The sequence below is a fragment of the Chiloscyllium punctatum genome, chromosome 8 (genome assembly GCF_047496795.1).
Source record: "Chiloscyllium punctatum isolate Juve2018m chromosome 8, sChiPun1.3, whole genome shotgun sequence".
Taxonomy (NCBI): Eukaryota; Metazoa; Chordata; class Chondrichthyes; order Orectolobiformes; family Hemiscylliidae; genus Chiloscyllium; species Chiloscyllium punctatum.
In genome coordinates this window covers 113112331-113135901 of record NC_092746.1, presented here as the reverse complement: position 1 = coordinate 113135901, position 23571 = coordinate 113112331, and the positions used below count along the sequence as shown (strand labels likewise).

The following is a 23571-nucleotide window of genomic DNA, read 5'->3' as shown; positions in this document are numbered from 1 at the left end:
GTAACGACCATAACTCTAGTATAGGGTTAATTCACCATATAATTGTATATCAACGTTAAGAAAACTGACCTTTGCTCAATTATTAATGTCCCAAAGATATGCAATGCAGAGTGAAGGTTTTGAAATTGGGGAAACAAAGTTACTGGACTACCCTTTGAATGCTTCATATTAAGAGGTGGTGCGTAATTAGATCACTTGCCCAACTTGTGCTCTTCCAGCACAAGTATATAGATTTAATGTGCAGACTTTAGGATACAATGTCATTTACACATTTCTGGATTTCTTTCATTGAATCATTTGCTTTTTTTCCCCATTGGCATAGTTAAATGACAAATGCAGAAGGAAACAATTTTGAAGTTGGTGGGGAAACAATAATGGCTAGAGTAAACTTTTATTAAACTTGCACCATGCTACTTTGCAGAAACAGGTAAACCGGACAATTTTACTGGTGGATATAGAGTAGGGACATAACAAAGCCATACAAGGAGCATAGCCTTGTGCAATGAAAATGAAGAGCTAGGGTATTGGCACTAATCACGTAAGCACTAACTGTATGATTCCATTTACATTAGTTTTGGGACATAAGGGAATATTTCAGATAATGCATAACGCGGCTGATCAGAAGATGCTAGAGGAGAAGACTATGTTCAGGGGCATCAAGCTCAAAATGGTCTTATTTTTCTACCAAAGTAAAAAAAACAGTAATCTTATGGGCAACTGAAGGAAACAGCAGCCAATGGATCCCACAATCATGTTCAGAAGAAGCAATGTGCAGGAAATAGTATAGAACAGTGAAGCCAGGGACCATGATGCTGGGGGAAAAGGGGAGGTCTAGCTCACTTTTCCATCACTTTTATTTACAGTCTAATTTCCAACTCATTTCTTTAAATTAATCAGCTGTTCTTCCTGAAAGAAATTGATTGAATCAAGAACTCCTACAAAAGCAAATATTTTACAACACATGCAATCTTTACCTATTCATTACTATTTGTGGCATTCCCAAATTACTTTGGGCCATAACTCTATTGATTCCCTTCAAGGCCACCATTTTTGCTTTCATTATTGGATCAGTGATTGCATCAAAATCTAAAAACAAAAAGAAAGACAATTCAGTACAATTTAATAACAAATCTTAACATTTGTAAAGTATACAATGTAACAGATTGTAATTTTATTTTAGAAAGGTTCTGATTAGCACCAATGTAAATGCCACCCAAATGAGGGACTATCTCAGCTGCATGATTCATTCTACTTCAGAAATGGAATGCACTCTAGCATAGTATACAAGGCAGTAATACACTTCAATACTTCAACCAAACGAATGATTACTCATTGCCAAATGGGTAACTGTCTCAGGTAGTCAGCATTTAGTCACACAGATGAGGTTGATTATCAGTTCCAATGTGGGTTAGATTAAGGCACATTTACCTCAGTCAAAACGTGTGGTGCTGGAATAACAGTCAGTCAGGCAGCATCTGAGGAGGAGGAGGAAAGTTGACGATCGAGCATAACCTCTTCATCAGGAATGCAGGGGGCTCAAGGGGGCTGAGAGATAAATGGGAGGGGAAGGGCTGAAGGGAAGGTAGCTGGGAATGCAATAGGTAGATAAAGGTGGGAGGTGATGGTGATAGGTCAGAGTGGTGGATGCAACGAATTGGTGGGAAGAAAGTTGGACAGGTAGGACAATTCAAGAGGGTGGTACCGGATTGGAGGGTTGGATCTGGGATAAGGTCAGGGGATGGGAGATGAGGCAGGGTAGAGAAGACAACCTGGGGGAGGGGAGGGGGGAGGGGAGGGGGGGGGAAGAATGTGCAGTGAGAAAGAGAGAGTCACTGAGATCCTTGTAGAGGGAGGATGAGAACTTCAAGGTGGGCATCCTTGGAAGAGGCGTTGCAGAAAGTAATCAACTAGGAGAAATTAAGGACTGTAGATGCTGGAGATCTGCAGCACGACTCTGATCTCCAGCATCTGTAGTCCTCCTCTCTCCACATTTACCTCACATCAATGACATCAGTTGTTGCAAGTGGATTATGCACTACAATAAATAGCCTTGCTGAAAGTAATAACCAGATTACATAGATCTAATAACAGTCTCAAGGGTGGACAACATCACAATGGTCTTGCCAGTGCCCCAACTTTCCAGGAAAGAATAAAGACCTAATACTTTACTTTGTTGTACAATCATATCAGCTGCCTCTTGATCTTGTAGCACTGCTGTATCTGATGGAGTCTGTCAAGTTGCTTGTGTTGTAAAGCTAGCCTTGGGTTATACTTGGACTCACAAGCCACATCAATGCATCTTCCTCAACTACTTCTACTGCTTCAATGATTCTGCAAAGAATGTTATTTCATTTGTATAGATATCATCTGGGTGTGATATTCGAACAAGTGAAAAAGATGCACATTGCTGACTTGCTTTTGAGAGTAGTGCTCCCTTTGGAAAACATAGAAGAGTATGCCTCAGGAACAGGCCCCTTGGCCCATTACGTCTGCGGCAACTATGATGCGGTTTTAAACTAATCTTCTCTCTGCCTGCACATGGTCCATATCCCTTTATTTCCTGCTTGTTCATTTATCGGTCTGTCTTAAATAGTAAAAACTTGCCTTGCACATCTTCTTTAAAAACGTTTTTCCTCTCAACTTAAATGTATGTCCCCCTAGTATTTGACATTTCCAACCTGGGAAAAAGTCGATCCACCCTATCCATGTCTCTCATAATTTGAGATATGCCCTTCAGCAGCTCACATTCTAGGGAAAACAATGCAAGTTTGTCCAACCCAGCATTATAGTTAATTCACTCTAATCCAGGCAACCCCCTGATAAACCTCTTTTGTACCGTCTCCAAAACCTCTACATTCTTCCTTTAGTGTGGCAACCAGAGCTGGGCACTATACTTCGAAAGTGACCCAACTAAAGTTTTATAAAGCTACAACAGGACTTGCCAAGTTTTGTACTCAACGCCCTGACTGATGAAAGTGAGGACTGCAGACTCTGGAGATTAGAGGCAAAAGTGAGGCGCTGGAAAAGCACAGCCAATCAGATGGCATCCGAAGAGCAGGAGAATCGATGAAGGGAATCCTGATGAAGGGCTTTTGCCCAAAACATCGATTCTCCGGTTCCTCGGATGCTCCCTGACTGGCTGTACGTTTTCAGCACCAATCTTGGCCCTGACTGATGAACGCAAGCATAGTGTACATTTTCTTTACCACTTTATCTATTTGTGTTGCCACTTTCAGGAAGTTATGGACTTGCACCCAAAGATCCCTCTGCATATCAATGCTCATTAGGGTATTTATTGCACTGTACACTTTCCTCTTGTATTTAACCTTCCAAAATGCATCACTACACTACACCAATTTTCATGCGCCATTTTACCGTCCTTCTTTCCAACTGATTTTTTATGTGCTCTATCCTTTGACAACCTTCCTCACTATCCACAACTTCACCAATTTTTGTATCATCTGCAAACTTTCTAATCAGACCACCGACATTTTCATCCCTGCATATATTACAAACAGAGGTGCCAGCAGTGATTCTTGCGTAGCTCCACTGGTCACAGACCTCCATTCAGAAAAACACCCCACTACAACTACCTTTTGCCTTCAAAAGATCAGCCAAAATTTGAGGAAGTCAAGACAGTGTGTGAAATCTTCCAGATTCAACAGGAAGCAACAGTCTGATGTGTTCTGGAAGTCATCTACCCAGCAGAGACACTGAATCAGATAGGAAAACATCGTGCTCAAATCAAGTAAACTACATAATTATGCAATAATTAGGTGCACCAGGAAGTCGTGAGGAAAGAATGGATTGAAAACACCAAGTGCACATCTTTTGCTACAAGAAAGTGTTGGGCGCAGAGAGGTGAAAGGATAGTACACTATGGCATTTTGTACAGAGGAAATGAGAGTCATTATCCTTTGGGAAATGAGAAGGGAGGTAATGAAATGCATCCATCCAAAATATCCAGAAATCAAGTCTTGTGAGAGGAAGGCAAGAAAAGTGCTCTACTGGACAAACATAAGCAATGATATTAAGGATCACATCAGCCAGTACAATGCTTGTAACAACTACCAAGAATAGCTGCTCATGACTTAGGACATCGCAGACAGGTCATGGATAAAGCTTGAAGAAACACTCCTCACTCTCTCAGGAAGTGAGTAATAATGTCACAGTTGAATACTATTCTGCCTAGTGGGTATGAGACCAGATGATGTCCAACAGCTACCAGTGAGATTTTAGAATGCCTAAGAATACACTTCAGTTATTACAACATTATAAACTACTTGAGTGACAACAGGCCTCATTTAAAAAGTGAAGAATTTAGCTGCTTCATAACAATTGGGAAAATCAGCAAAACTGAGACAGCAGTGAAAACCGTAAAAAGGATGATAAAGAAATCAAGAAAAGCCTGCATGTAGTCAAACAAAGAAATCTTTGAGTGAAGTAGTACACTTATTGAAGGCATGGAAAGACAGCTGTATCCCGAATGACTTAATAGCAAAATAACTATTTAAGTCAGACGTAACTGCATAAGAGACTGACAAAATCCAGGTGAAATGACAGATTGTCAAATTTCACTTTGGTAAACTGCTAAGTCATTGTCAGAGCTGAGCACTGAAGAATCAGTCAGGCATTCAACACTTAACAAAACTCAGCTCACATGGGAATTCAAACCTGTTTAGAGCAGATGTCACCTTGGTAATGAGGTGAATGTGAATAACTAGATATACCTTTGCAACTCTAAAAATGTACATAAAACTAGAGAAGCTGTGCCTTCTCTGCCACCATGTAATGCATCAGAGAAAGACTGATCCCATCACCTGCAAAGTACAGAACAGCCATCAGCCTCAAGTGTCCACTATTCCCCAGTAATAGTTACCATGGAAACAACATCCCCTTGAGATGGAACATCATATAGGAAAGAGCAGATACCAAGGGAACAGCCAACATCAACACAAATACACACCATTAGGAAACGTGCATGATTTAAAGACCATGGATGCAATGCATGTGCCAAGATCAAAAGTATAACTGACGAAAGTTAACACTGCCGATAATGAATTGTAAATTTTCTTTATGGCCATGTATATTGGGAAATTCGTAATTGCAAATCATTGCACATGTTTTTGTTTTAATGAAAGGAGGGATATTTGATGAAATGCAATCGGTCACATTGTGCACTGGCTTCCTCTGATGTAACTGCAGGTGTGTGCAGCCAGTGGCAGCCATTAATTGAACATTACTTGTAATAATCCTAACAAAGGTCACTGTTTGTTGTAAAAATCAACCTTTAAGGAAGGAAATCTACAATCCTCATCGAGCCTTGCCTATACCCGACTCCAGACCTACAGCAATATTGCTGATTCTGAACTGCCTTTCGCAATGGCGCAGGCAAGCTATGCAGTTCAAGGGCAATAAGGGGTGGGCAATGAATGCTGGCCTTGTCAGTGTCAGACATATTCCATGAAAGAATAAAAAAAACAACTTGGATAAAAACTTTTTCTGTATTTATATATTTACGTAACAAAAACATAAAAGTGATTTAATTGCACATGCACAAGAAAACAGGTGTGAATAAAATCTAACGTAAAAGTCAGATCGTATGCTGAAGTAAACAAATTTTTCTCTCATCAAGACACTTAAACAGGGTAGACAGGATTATGGACTATGTGTTGGCAGATGGGATTAGTTTAGAATTGCACTGCGGTCAGCACAGACATGGCAGGCCTGTTCCTATGCTGTACTGTTCAATGCTCAAAGACAAAGGAGCAAAATGAAAATGATCAGATCCCCATTTGTTCTTCAACATTTCTAGCACTGATACATTAAATCTACCGTTCACATTGATTATTGAAAAAGAATATCAAGGTAAACTCACCAATATTGGGAAAGAAAGAATCAGTAGATCGATGGCGTATCATAGCCTGCATTTGTCGTTGCTGCTGCTGCTCTTGCCTTTCTTGTTCCAAAAGGTCCTGCAGAAGGAGAGGTTGCTCTTCTAAAAGAAGGGGCCGCTCACGCTGACCCTGAGGACCTACTGCCTGAGGAAGTATAATTTGCTGTGTGGTGGGGAGTTTACTGGGACCTGGTTGATTTGCAATAATCACATTTTGACTTGGTTGTTGCCCTGCCGTATAATTCTGGCCAGGTGACTGCACTTGGAAAAAGGCCCTATTTCCTGAAGAGCCCTGTGGAAAGTTACAGTTTAACCTATGACCCATCTGCAAATTTTGATTTATTGCAGTCTCAGGAATTTGCCCTGGAGAGACTGCCATGTTAGGAGATTGTGGGATACCAATATTTGGATGCGGTTGAGGTGATGGCACAACCTGGGTTGGTGAGCCCAATGATGCAAGCCCAGAACTACTTGGCTTCTCAGTTAACAGACTTGAAAGAACTGGAGTAGAACCAGTTAGAGTGCAAGAATTGCTCCCCACAGAATTAGATGTCTGGATAGAAGATTGTGAATCACTGAAACCTGGGCTAGCCTCCTTAGATTCTGTGTTACTGTCAACTCTTTCCTCTCCCTTTGCCATTTCCAGTTCTCCTTCAATGCAAGGGTTAGAAGCAGGTGCATTATCTGTTACTGTATCTTTTGTCTCAGTCTCAGGTGTACCTGCACTAAAAGGAGCATCGCGATTTCCATCATTAACACCATTTTCAGATTTTACGGAATGCTTTGCACCTTTTGGACTATGTTCATCAGATCCTTCACTTGATTTTGCAGTTTCGTCTTTCTCAGGAAAACAATCAGATTGTTTTCTTGCTTTGGCTACTTGGTCACATTTTGTTTCTTCTCCAGTCTTGCTCCGTTCATCTAATTTATCATCTACTGGATCATTCAGCTCCAATTCTTCATTAAACATGTCTTTCTTGTCACCTAGATCAAGCTCAGGGTCTGTATAAGCAATAAGATCAAATTCCCCTGATTTTAAGAGATCATCCAAATGTGGGTCATTTGTTTCTAGGTTGTCTAAATTATCCAAGTCAGGATCACCTTTCCCATCTACTGGATCCAAATTTAAGTTCTCTAAATCTTCATCATCTAAGTCTTTAACCTCTAGGTCTCTCACTCCATCAAGGTCCTTAACATCAAGATCTTTCACTGAAGGTTCATCTGAATCAAGTTTTTCTACCATATTGTCTCCTTGCACAGACGCACTGGCAGACAATGAGACTGTTGATGTAAAAGCTTCACTAGCAGGTGGATTGCTCAAAGAACGAGAAAGGGGCATGGCTGGGTGATTTACATGCATTTGCTGTTGGTGCTGATTAAGTTGATCTAAATCACCACAATTTTCAATTTGGTTATGTATGCCATGCTGTTGATTTGACACTGAATCCACTGACTTTGGTCCTTGACTTGGAGAGAAAGCACCCTGCCCTGGTATAGGAACTACACCAGGCCTTTGTTGTGGACCAGCAGGATCCAAACCACTTGAAGGCACCAATGATGCAAAAGGAAGTCGTGGCCTATTTTCTGGTATTCTGTGCCGCAGTTCTATGAATGGTTGTCCTGAAATATTGTGCTGCTGCATTTGCATACCCCGAGGAGGAAAATGTTGAGGGATAATTAATCCATTGTTCACCTGTGGATTGTTTAAAGACCTGGTAAAATCCACAGAAAGTGATCGCCTTAGCTGCTGTGGAAGGCCAGGAACATTTGCCTGCATCTGATGTGGCCCAAGGAAGTGTTCCTGATTTGCAAATGGTCTCTGTCCATTAACGGCAAAAGAGTTCCTAGAAGAAAGAATAACAATTTAATATACCAAGTCGATTAGGTCAATACCCAAGAAATTGAATGAACGCGAAAAGATATTCAATAGGTTATATCTGCCTATAACAGATTATAACAGGGGCTGTCCCTACCATGGTAAAGATAGAGTTGCCATAGTCTCGGAGGACTACGAGGGGGGAAGGAGGGGGGGAAGGAGGGAAGGAAGGAAGGAAGGAAGGAAGGAAGGAAGGAACAGGAGAGGAGAGGAGAGAGGAGAGAGGAGAGGAGAGGAGAGGAGAGGAGAGGAGAGGAGAGGAGAGGAGAGGAGAGGAGAAAGGAAGGCAGGAAGGAAGGAAGGCAGGAAGGAAGGAAGGCAGGAAGGAAGGAAGGAAGGAAGGCAGGAAGGAAGGCAGGAAGGAAGGAAGGAAGGAAGGCAGGAAGGCAGGAAGGAAGGAAGGAAGGAAGGAAGGGAGGGAGGGAGGGAGGGAGGGAGGGAGGGAGGGAGGGAGGGAGGGAGGGAGGGGAGAGGAGAGAAGGAAGGGAGGGAGGGACAGGAGAGGAGAGGAGAGGAGAGGAGAGAAAGAAGGAAGGGAGGAAGGAAGGGAGGGAGGAAGGGAGGGAGGAAGGGAGGGAGGAAGGGAGGGAGGAAGGGAGGGAGGAAGGGAGGGAGGAAGGGAGGGAGGGAGGGAGGGAGGAAGGGAGGGAGGGAGGAAGGGAGGGAGGAAGGGAGGGAGGAAGGGAGGGAGGAAGGGAGGGAGGAAGGGAGGGAGGAAGGGAGGGAGGAAGGGAGGGAGGAAGGGAGAGGAGAGGAGAGAAGGAAGGGAGGGAGGGACAGGAGAGGAGAGAAGGAAGGGAGGGAGGGAGAGGAGAGAAGGAAGGAAGGAAGGAAGGAAGGAAGGAAGGAAGGAAGGAAGGAAGGAAGGAAGGAAGGAAGGAAGGAAGGAAGGGACAGGAGAGAAGGAAGGGACAGGAGAGAAGGAAGGAAGGAAGGAAGGAAGGGACAGGAGAGAAGGGAGGGACAGGAGAGAAGGGAGGGAGGGACAGGAGAGAAGGGAGGGAGGGACAGGAGAGAAGGGAGGGAGGGACAGGAGAGAAGGGAGGGAGGGACAGGAGAGAAGGGAGGGAGGGACAGGAGAGAAGGGAGGAAGTAAGGGAGGGAGGTAGGTAGGGAGGTAGGGAGGGAGGGAGGGACAGGAGAGAAGGAAGGAAGGGAGGGAGGGGCGGGCGAGACAGCCAGAGGGCGGGCGAGACAGCCAGAGGGCGTGAGTGAGAGATAGAGAGAGAGAGAGAGAGAGAGAGAGAGAGCGAGAGAGAGAGAGAGAGAGCGAGAGAGAGAGAGAGCGAGAGATAGAGAGAGAGAGCGAGAGAGAGATAGAGAGAGAGAGCGAGAGAGAGCGAGAGAGAGAGATATGAGAGAGCGAGAGCAAGAGAGATAGGTAGAGAGAGAGAGAGAGATAGGTAGAGAGAGAGAGAGAGAGAGAGATAGGTAGAGAGAGAGAGAGAGAGAGAGAGAGAGAGAGAAACTTGTGAGTGGTTTAACCACCTCAAGACAAGTTAGCAAGGTGAGACCTTCATGATAACCTCAGCTGATGTGGGAACTGATCCTGCGTCGTTGTCACTCTACACTATGAACCAGCCATCCAGCCAACTAAGCTGACTGACTGCCTAACTAAAGTGTCATGATTGCAGAAATCAGACAAGTTGCAGAAATCAGACAAGTTGCAGAAATCAGACAAGTTGCAGAAATCAGACAAGTTGCAGAAATCAGACAAGTTGCAGAAATCAGACAAGTTGCAGAAATCAGACAAGTTGCAGAAGGATAAGCACTTAACTAAAAGCATTTGCTCTGTTATGTGACAGCAAGTAAAAGTATATCAAAATATTTGAAACTACAACTAAATTTGTGAATAATTCAAATCAATTATTTAAAAACAAAACATTCACGAGAAGTAGTTATCACCGGCTAGATCAGCATTTATTGCCCATCCCAAAAAGAGCATTTTCAAAGCTCCATATTTACTTAGAATACTTTCAGAAACTCATGTCTCGCCATCAGGTGTCAGTTTCTTTTTGAATAATGTAACATCTCAAACAAAAATAGAAGTCACTTGATGAAATCCTGTAACACAAAAGGTTTTTGTACTGAGAAAGTACTTACCTTGGACCTTGCGTCCTCATGACCATTCTTGCAACATCTCCAGAAAATTGTGGTCGGTTAAATTGACCATCAGTTATTAAACGACTGCGGGGTTCATTTGTGAAAAGGCCTGGAAATCTTGGTCCACCTTGAGATGCACGAGGGATTCTCACAACACCAGGATAGGGAGGAGGTGGTCTGCCAAATAATTCACTTTGACGTTTTAAATCCTCCTGTGGCCAGTGCCTGAGTGGTGATGCTGCAGATGCCATTGCTTGCTCTTGCAGGCCTTTTTCTTGACGGACTGCATTCTTCTGCTGCTGTTGTCGAAGGATGAGTTCCCGTAACCTCAGCCTCTATCAAATGAAAAGAATTTACAGTTATAAGCAATTAATTTATTATCTTCCTTTAGCCATTACGATAATGATATATTACTCAGCATTGCACTTTTCTGTTGTGATGGTCTGTTAATTTTATACAGAATGCTTAAAGACGTAACAGCCGTTCTGTTAACCAATGGATAAACCATCAAGTTTGGCTCTGTGATCAACAGCCAAGTTACATTGTTCTAACTCAATACTACAAAGCTGTTAGAAATCCGAAACAGAAAACAGAAGATGCTGGAATAAATCAGGAGGTCTGGGTGCAACTGGGTAATGTTTCAGTTTGATAATCTTTTGTTGAGAAATGGTCATCAACCCAAAGCATCATATCAACCTGACCAACAGCACTGATTTAAATACTTATACAATATAAGTATAAATACTTATACTGATTTAAGTAATAATGGTGACCAAACTGCAGGAATTCTCCACCATTTGTTCTGGTTAAAGTTCAACCAATTGCACTCTCTCTCTGCCTAATTCTTAATTTCAGTGTTTAACAGTAATTTCCTCAGTTGGTCTAGCATAAAGTACTAATGTGAATTGTTTTGGCAACAACAAATTAAACAAACTTGCATAATCAAGAACTCTCATAGCTCTGGTAAATCATTTTTGCAAAAGGCGCTACATGTAAACATGAATATAAAATGCATATTTTTCTTTCCTTTTGGAAGAGGTATATTGAGCATGTTGTGAGAGTGGACCATATTGTGGGACCTGCCCATTGATTCGAAGGGCATTTCGTAGCCTTGCACTACTTTGTTTTCATATGATAATCTAGCTGGCTCCGAAAATTGACCCCTTCCGAGTTACCGGATATAAAATACTCTTCATTTCTCCCATCTAATTTGTAGACTGCTTGATCTAAAGCAGGAACTTGTAGTTGCACATTTATTAATGCATATTCACTGCCAATTAATCAAATTATTAAAACTAGTTTGAAGTACACAAGTAAACCTACCTGCCGTTGCTTTTCTTCTGTGTCCATATGACCTGTGCTTACATTATTCTGTGCCTCAGATGTCAAAATTGATTGGCCTTGGTCAAGCGCTGGGGGTACACTATGAAACTGGTGTACTTGTGAATTTATAGGTGATCCTGTGGAGCTGCTAAAATTTGTGGAATCTGATGTGGGTCCTTGTTGGTCACTAATTTCATGGTTATGCCTCCCTGGCACAAACTTGTCATTAGTTTGAGGTCTTGGGGTCCTTGGGGGCTGATCATATGGGTCATGTACTGTTTGCCCATATGTGTCTGAAGCTGGTCTCACTGCTGGTGCATGGGGTGAAAATGCGTCATCATGTATTCCAGCTGGTCTGGAAGTTTGAGGTGCTCGACCACATACATCAGCTGGTCGCACAAATGTATCTTTCAAATTTGGAACTCTGTTGTGTGGTGGTTGCAAAAATTGCTCCTGATTTAATAACTGACCTGATCTTGTCAATGTTTGCCGGTCAGAAATAACTGGTCTTGGAGACTGAAGAGGCTGGGCAAAGGGGTCCGAGCCAACTGGTCTTGGGGTTAAAGGAGATTGTGCGTATGGATCTGAATATCTCGGATTAATTGGTGATTGTACAAAACGATTTGAAGCTAAAGGCCTTGGAGTACCAGGTGGCTGGGAGTACGGATCTGCTTGTTGTGAAGGGGCTCTTGGAGTTAGTGACTGCTGTGTATATTGATCAGCTCCAGGTCGAGGGGTTCCTGGGGGCTGTGAATAAGGGTCCGCTGCAGGTCGAGGGGTTCCTGGGGGCTGTGAATAAGGGTCCGCTGCAGGTCGAGGGGTTCCTGGGGGCTGCGAATAGGGGTCAGCTGCAGGTCGAGGGGTTCCTGGGGGCTGCGAATAGGGGTCGGCTGCAGGTCGAGGGGTTCCTGGGGGCTGCGAATAGGGGTCAGCTGCAGGTCGAGGGGTTCCTGGGGGCTGCGAATAAGGGTCAGCTGCAGGTCGAGGGGTTCCTGGGGGCTGCGAATAAGGATCCTGAGGAGAGCGTCTTGACCTTGACCCCTGTTGAACAAATGTGTCACCCTGGGTTTGCCGGGGAATTCTCTGACTGTGTGAAAATGGCTCATTCACGGGATGAGGTGTTTGTGGTTGCTGTGCATAAGACTCCATTGACTGGGACTGTGGCTGTACTGGGCTTTGTGAAAAGTTATCCACAGGTCTCGAGTTCAACACAGTCCTTTCATACGGATCAACAGATGCGCGTCTTGGGGTTAAAGGCATAGATGCATAAGGATCTTGAGGTGACTGAATTGGTGGCATTGGTGTCTTAAACAATTGTCCACTTCCATCTTCAACATTAGCTTGATTAGGTGCATGTTGTGATCTTGAATATAGATCAAGAGGCCCCATTCGATTATGTGGCACCTGTTGTCTAGGCAACATATCAGGTCTGTGTGCAGGTTTAGCAAAGGGATCATTTACATTTACAGGCATATTCCCTGATGGATCAGAAGTCATAGGTGGCCGTGGCAACCCTAAAGGTTTTGAAAAATGATCTGTTGATATTGTCATGGAAGGTCTTGGAGTATCGGGTGCCTTTGCGTAAGGATCACTGCTGGTTGGTGATGACGACCCAAAAGATTCATCCGCTAATGGAGGCCTATTTCTCTCGATCTGTTCAGTAGCCGGTGAAGGCCTGGTCGTGTTTTGAGGAACAGCACAAGAATCTAAAGAGGACAGTGAATTTCTTCTAACAACTGGTGGTGGTCTTGGTGTTCCAACCATTTTAGAATATGGATCCCAAGGAGATGATGGTCTTGACACATTAGCAACTGGAGAAAACATCTGTGGTGATGGTGATTGTGATGCCTGGGGCTGTGCAAATGGATCCTGCAGTGGTACCCTTGTTGGTGTTGGTGGAGGAGCCTGAGGTCTGAGAAAGACATCATCTGATGATGTTGATACTGAAGTGCCAGGAGCCCGAGGCCTTGTAAATCCTTCTTTGGGCAAGTGCAGAGGAGACAAGTGTCCAGTGTCCTGTTCACCTGCCTTAGGACTGTTAGAATCCTCGCCTGCAGAAGATTGCTGGGACCCAAATTGTTGTTGCTGCTGCTGTTCATGTTTCACCTGTTCCAGTTTTTGTGTAGCTTCAATCTTGGCTTGCTGCTTACTCTTCTGTCGCATTTGCTGTTTGTTACGAAACAAAAAAAATAAAATACCATACATATGTTACCTGGATGACAGTTAATCAAGAAGCTTAAGTGAAAGATTTAACACTATTTATAAAAAATGTTCTTAACTGGTTGGCAGAAATACATCAAGGATCCTTAGACAGAACCTTTCATACCCACAACAATACCATCTAGATGGACAAGGATAGCAGATCCATGGGGGAATACAACCACCTGCAGGTTCCCCTCCAAACCACTCACCATCCTGACGTGGAATTACATCACTGCCCATAATTCCCTCTCCATGGCATCGAGACTCTACCTACACCAAACAGACTCAGCAGTTCAAGGCAGCAGCTACACCACCATTTTCTCAAAGGCAACCAGAGTTAGACAATAAATGTTGTTCACCACGCTACGCCCACATCCAATGAACAAATGAAATAAAAAAACTTATGCCATCCCTCTCCAATGTGCTAATATCATTACTAATTATGAGCTACTTAACCAACGTTCCACAGCTTCCAGTGCCCTTCAATATTCATCCTGCAACATGATTCAATAAAGGCTGCAGAATGTATTTACTTTATTTCTATTTGTACTTTAAGTTCATAATTTGTTTCAAATGCTACACACAGATAGAGTCTTTACCTTATCCTTTCTGTACCTTCCTGCCTGACCTGTTAATTTGTTTTCTGTATGCCTTCCTGACACCATCTCTATCATTTCCAGTATTACCTTGTCTGAACTCTTTGATTTACTACATCTTCCTAAATTTGATCCTTTGCTCCCACTACTTAATTTAAAATCCTCTCTATTTCTGTAGTTATACGGCTCACAAAGACACCAGCCTCAGCACAGTTCAGGTGGTCACTGTCAAAACGAAACACAATCCACCCTCTCGGACTGGTGCCATTGCACTATTGAGCCCCTAACCTTTAAAGCCATGAACTTTTGTTTTTTTTCTTTAAAAGGGGGCATCCTATCAAATGCTTTCCGTAAATCGAAGTATATCACCTTAACAGTTTCCCCTTTGCTTGCTAGTTCCTTAAAAGAGCTAAAGCCAATTTCTATTTCACAAAACCATGCTGCCTCTTTCCGATTCTTTTGAGTTCTGAAAAAGAGACACTGGACCAAAACCTTAACACTGCTCTCTCTCCACAGATGCTACCTCACCTGCTGACTGCTTCCAGTAATTTCTGATTTTATCATTTTCTAAATACCCTGCTATAACATCCTTAATTTCACTTTTCCTAATTCTTCCCATGGTCTGCCCAGCTGTTCCCACATTCTAGACTTGTCTTTCAATTGGCAGCAATGCAATAGGAAATGGATTCCCAGATTCAAGGGCAGCAATTCAGCCTGCTGTGTCTGTGCTGGCTCTCTACAAGATCGATTCATAGACCCAATCAATTGCCTGTTCCCCAGAGCCCTGCATTATTTTTCATTCACATGATTATCAAAATCTTTTTTGAAGGCATCAACTGAATGTGCCATCACTATATTTTCAGAAAGTGCATTCCAAATCCTAACCACTCATTGTTTAAAAACGTTTTTTTTCCATATTCCATGTTCCTCCTTTTGTCACTCACTCCAGCCATACCCCTGTAAATTTTTTTATATTTTTAAATTTTTAAAAAATTTTTTTGTGGGATGTGGGCATCATTGGCTGGTCAGCATTTATTGCCCGTCCCTAGTTGCCCTTGAGAAGGTGGTGGTGAGCTGCCTTTTTGAACCACTGCAGTCCACCTGCTGTGGATTAACCCATGATGCCATTAGGGTGGGAATTCCAGGATTTTGACCAGTGACAGCGAAGGAATGCTGATAAACTGCTACGTCAGGATGGTGAGTGCTTTGGAGGGAACTTGAAGTTGGTGGTGTTTCCATATGTCTGCTGCCCTTGCTCCTCTAGATGGAAGTGGTCACGGGCTTGGAAGGTGTTAAGAATATTTTGCAAATTTCTGCAGTGCATCTCGGAGATAGTACACACTGCTGCGACTGAGCTTTGGTGGTGGAGGGAATGGATGCTTGGGGATCCATCGCGAATCAAGCAGGCTGCTTTGTCCTGGATGGTATCAAGCTTCTTGAGTGTTGTTGGAGCTGCACTCATCCAGTCAAGCGGAGAGTTTTCCATTACACTCCTGACTTGTGCCTTGTCGATGGTGGACAGGCTTTGGGGAGTCAGGAGGTGAGTTACTCACTGCAGTATTACTAGCTTCTGACCTGCTTATATAACCATTACATTTATGTAGTGAGTCTAGTTGTGTTTCTGGTCAATGATAACCCTCAGCATCTTGATAGTGGGGGATTCAGTGATGGTAACATCACCGAATGCCAAGGGGTGGTGGTTAGATGGTCTCATATTGGTGATGGTCATTAGCCTGGTATTTATGTGGCACGAATGTTACTTGCCATTTGTCAGCCCAAGCCTGGACATTGTCCGGATCTTGCTGCATTTGGACACAGACTGCTTCAGTGTTTGATGAGTTGCAAATGATACTAATCTTTGCAGAATTAGAAGCGATCATCCCCACTTCGGACCTTATGATGGAGGGAAGGTCATTGATAAAGCAGCTGAAGGTGCTTGGGCCTAGGACTCTACCCTGAGGAACTCCTCTCGAGATATGCTGGCACGGAGATGACTGATCTCCAACAACCACGACCACCTTCCTGTGTCAGGCATGACGCTAACCACTGGAGAGTTTGCCCCCAATACCAATTGATTCCAGTTTTGCTAAGGCTCCCTGATGCTACACTTGGTCAAATGCAGCCTTGATGTCAAGGGCTGTCACCCTCAACTCACCTCTGGAATTCAGCTCTTTTGCCCATGTTTGAACCAAGGCTGTAATGAGGTCTAGAGCTGAGTGGCCCTGGCGGAATCCTCACCAGGTTATTGCTGAGCAGGTGCTGCTTGACAGCACTGTTGCTGACACCTTCCTTCACGTCACTAATAGTTGAGAGTTGACTGATGGGGCGGTAATTGGCTTGGTTTGATACGTCCTGCGTTTGATATACAAGACATACTTGGGCAATTTTTCACATTGTTGGGTAGATCAGTGTTGTAACCGTACTGACAATGGATAATAGACAATAGGTGCAGGAGTAGGCCATTCTGCCCTTCGGGCCTGCACCACCATTCATTACGATCATGGCTGATCATCCTCAATCAGTATCCTGTTCCTGCCTTATCTCCATAACCCTTGATTCCACCATCTTTGAGAGCTCTATCCAATTCTTTCTTAAACAAATCCAGAGACTGGGCCTTCACTGCCTTCTGGGGCAGAGCGTTCCATACAGCCACCACTCTCTGGGTGAAGAAGTTTCTCCTCATCTCTGTCCTAAATTGCCTACCCCTTATTTTTAAGCTGTGTCCTCTGGTTCGGGACTCACCCATCAGCGGAAACATGTTTCCTGCCTCCAGAGAGTGTCCAATCCTTTAATAATTTTATACGCCTCAATCACTTCCCCTCTCAGTCTTCTAAACTCAAGGATATACAAGCCCAGTCGCTCCAATCTTTCAACAAAAGATAGTCCCGCTATTCCAGGAATTGACCTCATGAACCTACGCTGCACTCCCTCAATAGCCAGAATGTCTTTCCTCAAATTTGGAAACCAGAACGGCACACAATACTCCAGGTGTGGTCTCACCAGGGCCCTGTACAGCTGCAGAAGAACCTCTTTGCTTCTATACTCAATCCCTCTTGTTATGAAGGCCAGCATGCTATTAGCCTTCTTCACTACCTACTGTACCTGCATGCTTGCCTTCATTGACTGGTGTACAAGAACACCCAGATCTCTTTGTACTGCCCCTTTATCCAACTTGACTCCATTTAGGTAGTAATCTGCCTTCCTGTTATTGCCACCAAAGTGGATAACCATACATTTATCCACATTAAACTGCATCTGCCATGCATCTGACCACTCACCTAACCTGTCCAGGTCACCCTGTAATCTCCTAACATCCTCCTCACATTTCACCCTGCCATCATAAGCAAATTTGCTAATGTTACTATTAATACCATCTTCTATATCATTAATATATATTGTAAAAGGCTGCGTCCCAGCAGTGATCCCTGTGGTACCCTACTGGTCACCACCTGCCATTCCGAAAGGGAGCCGTTTATCACTACTCTTTGTTTCCTGTCAGCCAACCAATTTTCAATCCAAGTCAGTACTTTGTCCCCAATACCATGCGCCCTAATTTTGCTCACTGGAACGGTTTGGCTAGGGGAGTGACAAGTTCTGAAGCACAAGTCTTCAGTACTATTGTCAGAAGGTTGTCAGGGCCCATAGCCTTTGCAGTATCCAGTCCCTCCAGTCGCTTTTTTGATATCATGTGGAGTGATTTGAATTGGCTGAAGACTGGTATCTGTAATGCTGGGGACCACTGGAGGGGGGAATGGAGGAGAAATTGTTATAACTTGCAAGTCAAACTAGATAAAACTAGACATCAGACTTCTACACACAGTTTGAAGAATTTGTCTACCCTGGTGTGTGAAGACTGATTCCAATGGATTGGGTAGGTGAGAACAGCCTAAAATCCAACAGATCTTTAAATAAGTCAGCATTACATTGAAGATGCAATGCAGGTGATGTCTTCATCACAAATACGTTTGGATCCAGACATCTAGACTCGTCATGCCACTAGACCAAGATAGGTCAGGATGTGAGTGAGGCTGAGAACTGGATAATGAGCCTTCATTTGCAAATCATGATCATTTTCTTTCCATCACCCATCTGTCACAAATCCTGTGGCAATCAACAAGCAACACAGCACAAATGGATTCATTGGGAGCTGCATCCACAAACTTATAAATGTGACATCTCAGGCCATAAGGTCCTTTTGAACTGGAACAAGGTAGAACTTAGCAACCTTCTCAACAACAAAGCAGCCCCATCTGAGACCTCACTGTTTGCCTCTGTAGTTGGGGGGCTCCAATAGGTGCCCCAAACATTTCATATTAAAAATGAATGATTTTCAAAAAGATGCAAGGGAACAGAAAAATGGTTCCCAGTGGCTTTTCCTAAGATGCTGCACAGGAGACTTGCTGAAGTAACGACACCATCTAAAATTACCTTAGGCCAAAAAACAGTAATATGACAAGCTCAAACATGGGCACAGCAAAAGTAGTTAAAGGGTCAGTCATAATTTTCTTGGATAATAAGTAGTACTGGCAACACTTCATCTGAAAACACTCAACAGGAAGTGAAGATTGGTTGCCATGTGACCAAGCACAGAGAACAGCAAAGAGCAGAGGAGGTTGGAGACCCTGATGCAGGCACAAAGAGAATGCAGACAGAGATAAAAGAGCACACCAAACTTTGTCAGAATAGTGAAGCTGGAAGTGCAACGAGATGTAAACCATGTACACCAGTTGCTGAAAGTAAGCATGTCGGTGCAGCAGGAGATAATGGTGGAAAAGGATTCAAATACATCAGCAGGGATGCCTTTCTGCAATTGTTCAGGGCCTTGGTGACACTGCACTTGGATTACTGTGTGTAGTTTTGGTTTCGTTACCTGAAACAGGATGTCTGGCGATAAGTGAGAGCAGCAAAGATTCACCAGATTGATTTTTGGGATGGGAGAACTTACATATGAAAAGAGACTCAACTGCTTAGGACTATATCACTGCAGTTTAGAAAAACAAGTCATTGTGGTGGAAGTTTTATAGAGACTTATAAAAATTCGAACACAAGTAGACAGAGTAAGATAGGAAGCAAGTCCCCAATGACTAAGAAGTCCAGAGCCTGGTGTCACAGTTTCAGGATATGATTTAGGCCATTTAGGACGAGGATGAGAAGAAATCTCTTCAAAGGCCAAATGACCTACTCCTGCTCCCATTTTTTGTTTCTGGAAGAAGCACAAAACAATGAATTTTTCTGCTTGGGAGTATTCTTAGAATCAATGTGAAAGCTGGTTAAAAATCTTTGAATACCTCAGAAGTTGTGATTTGTGTGAAAGTAAAAGCTATAAAAAGTGAAACTTCTTGGTAATTTATTTTATTTGTGCTCCAATCATTTGTTATTTTGATTTATGGCTTACCACAGGGATGATAATAATAGTTTATGGATAGTTTATCATTTCATTTTGAGATATGGCAAAACAACTTTCACTACCCAATTGTAGTTTCCCTGAAGTATTTAGCATCAAACAGTATAAAGATGGGGGATAAGTTCCCTTCTCTGAAGAGCAACCAATTCAGTTTTTATTGTAAACAAATAACTTTTGATTGTCAGGACCAGAAACTCTGGACCACTCTGGTACTCATCTGTTACCATAACCATTAGGCTAGCATTTCCATTTTAAAAAGGGGTATCAAAAACTTGCAATTCTGATGTGTCAAATCTTGCACTTTAACACATACAAGTAAGTCTGCACACTTGCTGGCCTGTGCACGTGCATATGAGTGAGAGCAGGAGTGTGAGAAAACGAGAGCATGAGAGAGCAAGAGCATGAGAGCGAAGGCAAGAGATCTAACTTTTGAGTACAGGGCTACAATATTAAAACTCTGCAAGTAACATTAATAAAAAGTGCAGTTAACTGTGAAGTCAACAAGGAACATCAGGTGACATTAACAGGTTAATTGTTTGCGCAGGAGATTTGGAAGGTGATGTTTGAATTAGAGAAATTTTTACATATTTTATATACACTTAAAAAGCAAACTTTTAAAAAGAGTAAAGAGTAGAAAGATTTAAAGGTCTGCCTTCTCAAGCCTTTATCTCCCATATAATCTGATGTACAAATTATGAGTATAGATTTTCTTGTAAAATATTACTCATCCATACTTCCTTCCTGATTGACATATCTTGTTATGCTCTCCTACTCCCTCCCCGACAAGACCGGTGAGCCTGACCTCGGTGGTGGACAAGTTGTTGGAGGGAATCCTGAGGGACAGAATGTTCATGTATTTGGAAAGACAAGGACTGAGTAGGGATAGTCAACATGGCTTTGAGAGTGGGAAATCATGTCTCACAAACTTGATTGAGTTTTTTTTGAAGAAGGAACAAAGAAGATTGAAGAAGGCAAAGCAGTAGATGCTATCTATATAGACTTCAGTAAGGCGTTCGACAAGGTTCCCCATGGGAGAGTGATTAGCAAGGTTAGATCTCATGCAATACAAGGAGAACTAGCCATTTGGATATAGAACTGGCTCAAAGGTAGAAGACAGACGGTGGTGGTGGAGGGTTGTTTTTCAGACTGGAGGCCTATGACCAGTGGAGAGCCACAAGGATCGGTGCTGGGTCCTCTACTTTTTGTCATTTACATAAGTGATTTGGATGCGAGCACAAGAGGTACAGTTAGTAAGTTTGCAGATGACACCAAAATTGGAGGTGTTGTGGACAGCGAAGAGGGTTACCTCAGATTACAACAGGATCTGGACCAGATGAGCCAATGGGCTGAGAAGTGGCAGATGGAGTTTAATTCAGATACATGCGAGGTGCTGCATTTTGGGAAAGCAAATCTTAGCAGGACTTATACATTTAATGGTAAGGTCCTAGGGAGCGTTGCTGAACAAAGAGACCTTGGAGTGCAGGTTCATAGCTCCTTGAAAGTGGAGTCGCAGGTAGATAGGATAGTGAAGGCGGCGTTTGGTATGCTTTCCTTTATTGGTCAGGGTATTGAGTACAGGAGTTGGGAGGTCATGTTGCAACTGTACAGGACATTGGTTAAGCCACTGTTGGAATATTGCGTGCAATTCTGGTCTCCCTTCCTATGGGAAAGATGTTGTGAAACTTGAAAGGGTTCAGAAAAGATTTACAAGGATGTTGCCAGGGTTGGAGGATTTGAGCTATAGGGAGAGGCTGAACAGGCTGGGGCTGTTTTCCCTGGAGCGTCGGAGTGACTCTTAGAGGTTTACAAAATTATGAGGGGCATGGATAGGATAAATAGGCAAAGTTATTAGATTACTTACAGTGTGGAAACAGGCCCTTTGGCCCAAGTCCACACCGACCTGCCGAAGCACAACCCACCCAGACCCACTCCCCTATACTTACCCCTTCACCTAACACTACGGGCAATTTAGCATGGCCAATTCAACTCACCTGCACATTTTTGGATTGTGGGAAGAAACCGGAGCATCCACGCAGACACTGGGAGAATGTGCAAACTCCACACAGAGAGTCGCCTGAGGCAGGAATTAAACCCGGGTCTCTGGCGCTGAGGCAGCAGCGCTATCCACTGTGCCACCCACTGGGGTTGGGGAGTCCAGAACTAGAAGACATAGGTTTAGGGTGAGAAGGGAAAGATATAAAAGAGACCTAAGGGGCAACCTTTTCATGCAGAGGGTGGTACATATATGGAATGAGCTGCCGGGGAAGTGGTGGAGGCTGGTACAAATGTAATATTTAAGAAGCATTTGGATGGGTATATGAATAGGAAGGGTTTGGAGGGATATGGGCCAGGTGCTGGCAGGTGGGACATCTGGTCGGCATGGACGGGTTGGACTGAAGGGTCTGTTTCCATGCTGTACACTTTTATGACCATCAGATCGGTGTCTTTTCCTTTAAACAGTCTCAAGAAATGACATAGACAAGTAAGAGACAATAGGACCTCTTTTTCCTTTTAAAAAAACTAGTAGTCCTATGGAAAACATGAATCCACCTTTAAGGTTACAAATTAAATGGCTCGTTAGCTGTCATTAATGAAGAACATTTTGTGATGTTGAAGTCTCTGGCTGCTATCAATGTTGCTTCCTTGCTAAGATGAACATTAAAGTTGGCAAAAGAAATCCCTCAAAATGCAAACCTGTCTAGATGAAACAAAATAATGGTGGCAAGATCACATTTGATAATTTGAATTTCTAATCTTCAAGTTAGCGAGAGTCATCACAGGCAGCCTAAATTCGGTTAATTGTCATCTTTGAACTGAGACAATGTTGCCCACGCGCTTACTCTAGTTGCACATTTTAAGAAAGTTGTGGTGCATAACATTTTACCATTTGTATGTTCTTACCTGTCTTAGTTTCCATTCTTGCTCGTGTTCTGATTCTTTTTGCTTCATTTGATCTTTAAATGGCAAGTCAATGTCAGGTCGAGAGACAGAATCAATGCATTCTTGCTGCTGCCTTCTCAAAGACTCGCTGGTCATTTGAACTTTGTTTATACGCAGTGCTGCTCGATTATCTCTTGCCTTTTGCTGCAAATTTTATTGTAATTATGTTTCAGTTAGCACGTTAAAAATTGTACTATTTGGTCAAGTGAGTCTTTATCAACTTTTAAAGATATTGTACAAAGCCTAAAGAACAGAACTCCCTCTGTTCTGTTCTATTCTATGCTGTGGGGTAAAGATATTTCTCAACAACACATGGCAGAGAATATCAGTTTTTGTGACTGGAAAAAGTAGGGTCACTTCGAACATTTTTGAAAATTATGTTCTATTCCTCTGAAGTATACTTAAGATTACAGAATTGGTCATAGATAAAACTAGGTCCAAGTAACCCAAGCAAGGCTGGCCCCCAAACAATGCGCATGATCTAAACTAGCTAACCCAATGGGAAAAGTTTTATTGGCATTTACTGCTGTGAAATACCTTGAGTTTTTAAAAAAACATTATAAACATTGAATAAATTGAAGCTTAAAAGTTATTGTTATTCATTCAAATTCCCTACCAGAAACTATTTTCTCTCAAACTTTCTTTACCTTTAAAAACAGACGCAATATCTACAATATTCAGTATCAGTTCATGAACCATGTCTCAAAGGAATGTATTGACCTTGCTTTGGGAGTCCTTCAAATGCACATGATCAAGTTGGAGATTTACCTTTCACAAATAAAGAAAGTTTCCATTTGTAAATTGTGGACATTTTGCAGGAAACATTGTTTCAATTCATTCATTCATGGGATGTGGGCATCACTGGCTTATGTCAGCATTACTGCCCTTCCGTAATTGCCCACAAGGCAGTTAAGTGTCAACCTCATTAGGTGTGAAGTCACACGTAGAGCAGACAAGTTAAAGTTTGCATTTTCATTCCCAAAAGAACATCAGTTAATGAGATGTTTGTTTCTGACAATCAACAGTGGTTTCATTGTCATCATTAGACTCCTAATTCCTCTTAACTAGATTCAAATGTCACCATCTGACAGGGTGGGATTTAAACGTATATGCCTAGAACATTACCTAGGCTTCTAGATTAATAGTTTAGTGATGATACCATGAGGCCAGCACCTCCCCAAATATGGGATTAAAATGTTCTTATATGCACAGCCTACAAACTATAAAACAG

At 42.8% G+C, this 23571-nt stretch overlaps 1 protein-coding gene across 9 annotated transcripts in view; it reads right to left on the bottom strand.

The window, feature by feature from the left end:
- kmt2ca (lysine (K)-specific methyltransferase 2Ca) overlaps positions 1-23571 on the bottom strand; it is a 506051-nt gene that overhangs the window by 67824 nt on the left and 414656 nt on the right. For all 9 annotated transcript variants that reach the window (XR_011961410.1, XM_072576253.1, XM_072576251.1 and 6 more), the window contains 5 exons: positions 22302-22484; positions 11199-13364; positions 9876-10210; positions 5879-7740; positions 975-1086 (listed from right to left, as the gene is read on the bottom strand). Coding sequence is in view for 8 of the 9 variants with exons in the window: in XM_072576253.1 (XP_072432354.1) it covers positions 975-1086; positions 5879-7740; positions 9876-10210; positions 11199-13364; positions 22302-22484 (4658 nt within the window). In the remaining variant the exon portion in view is untranslated. The remainder of the gene's footprint in view (positions 1-974; positions 1087-5878; positions 7741-9875; positions 10211-11198; positions 13365-22301; positions 22485-23571) is intronic.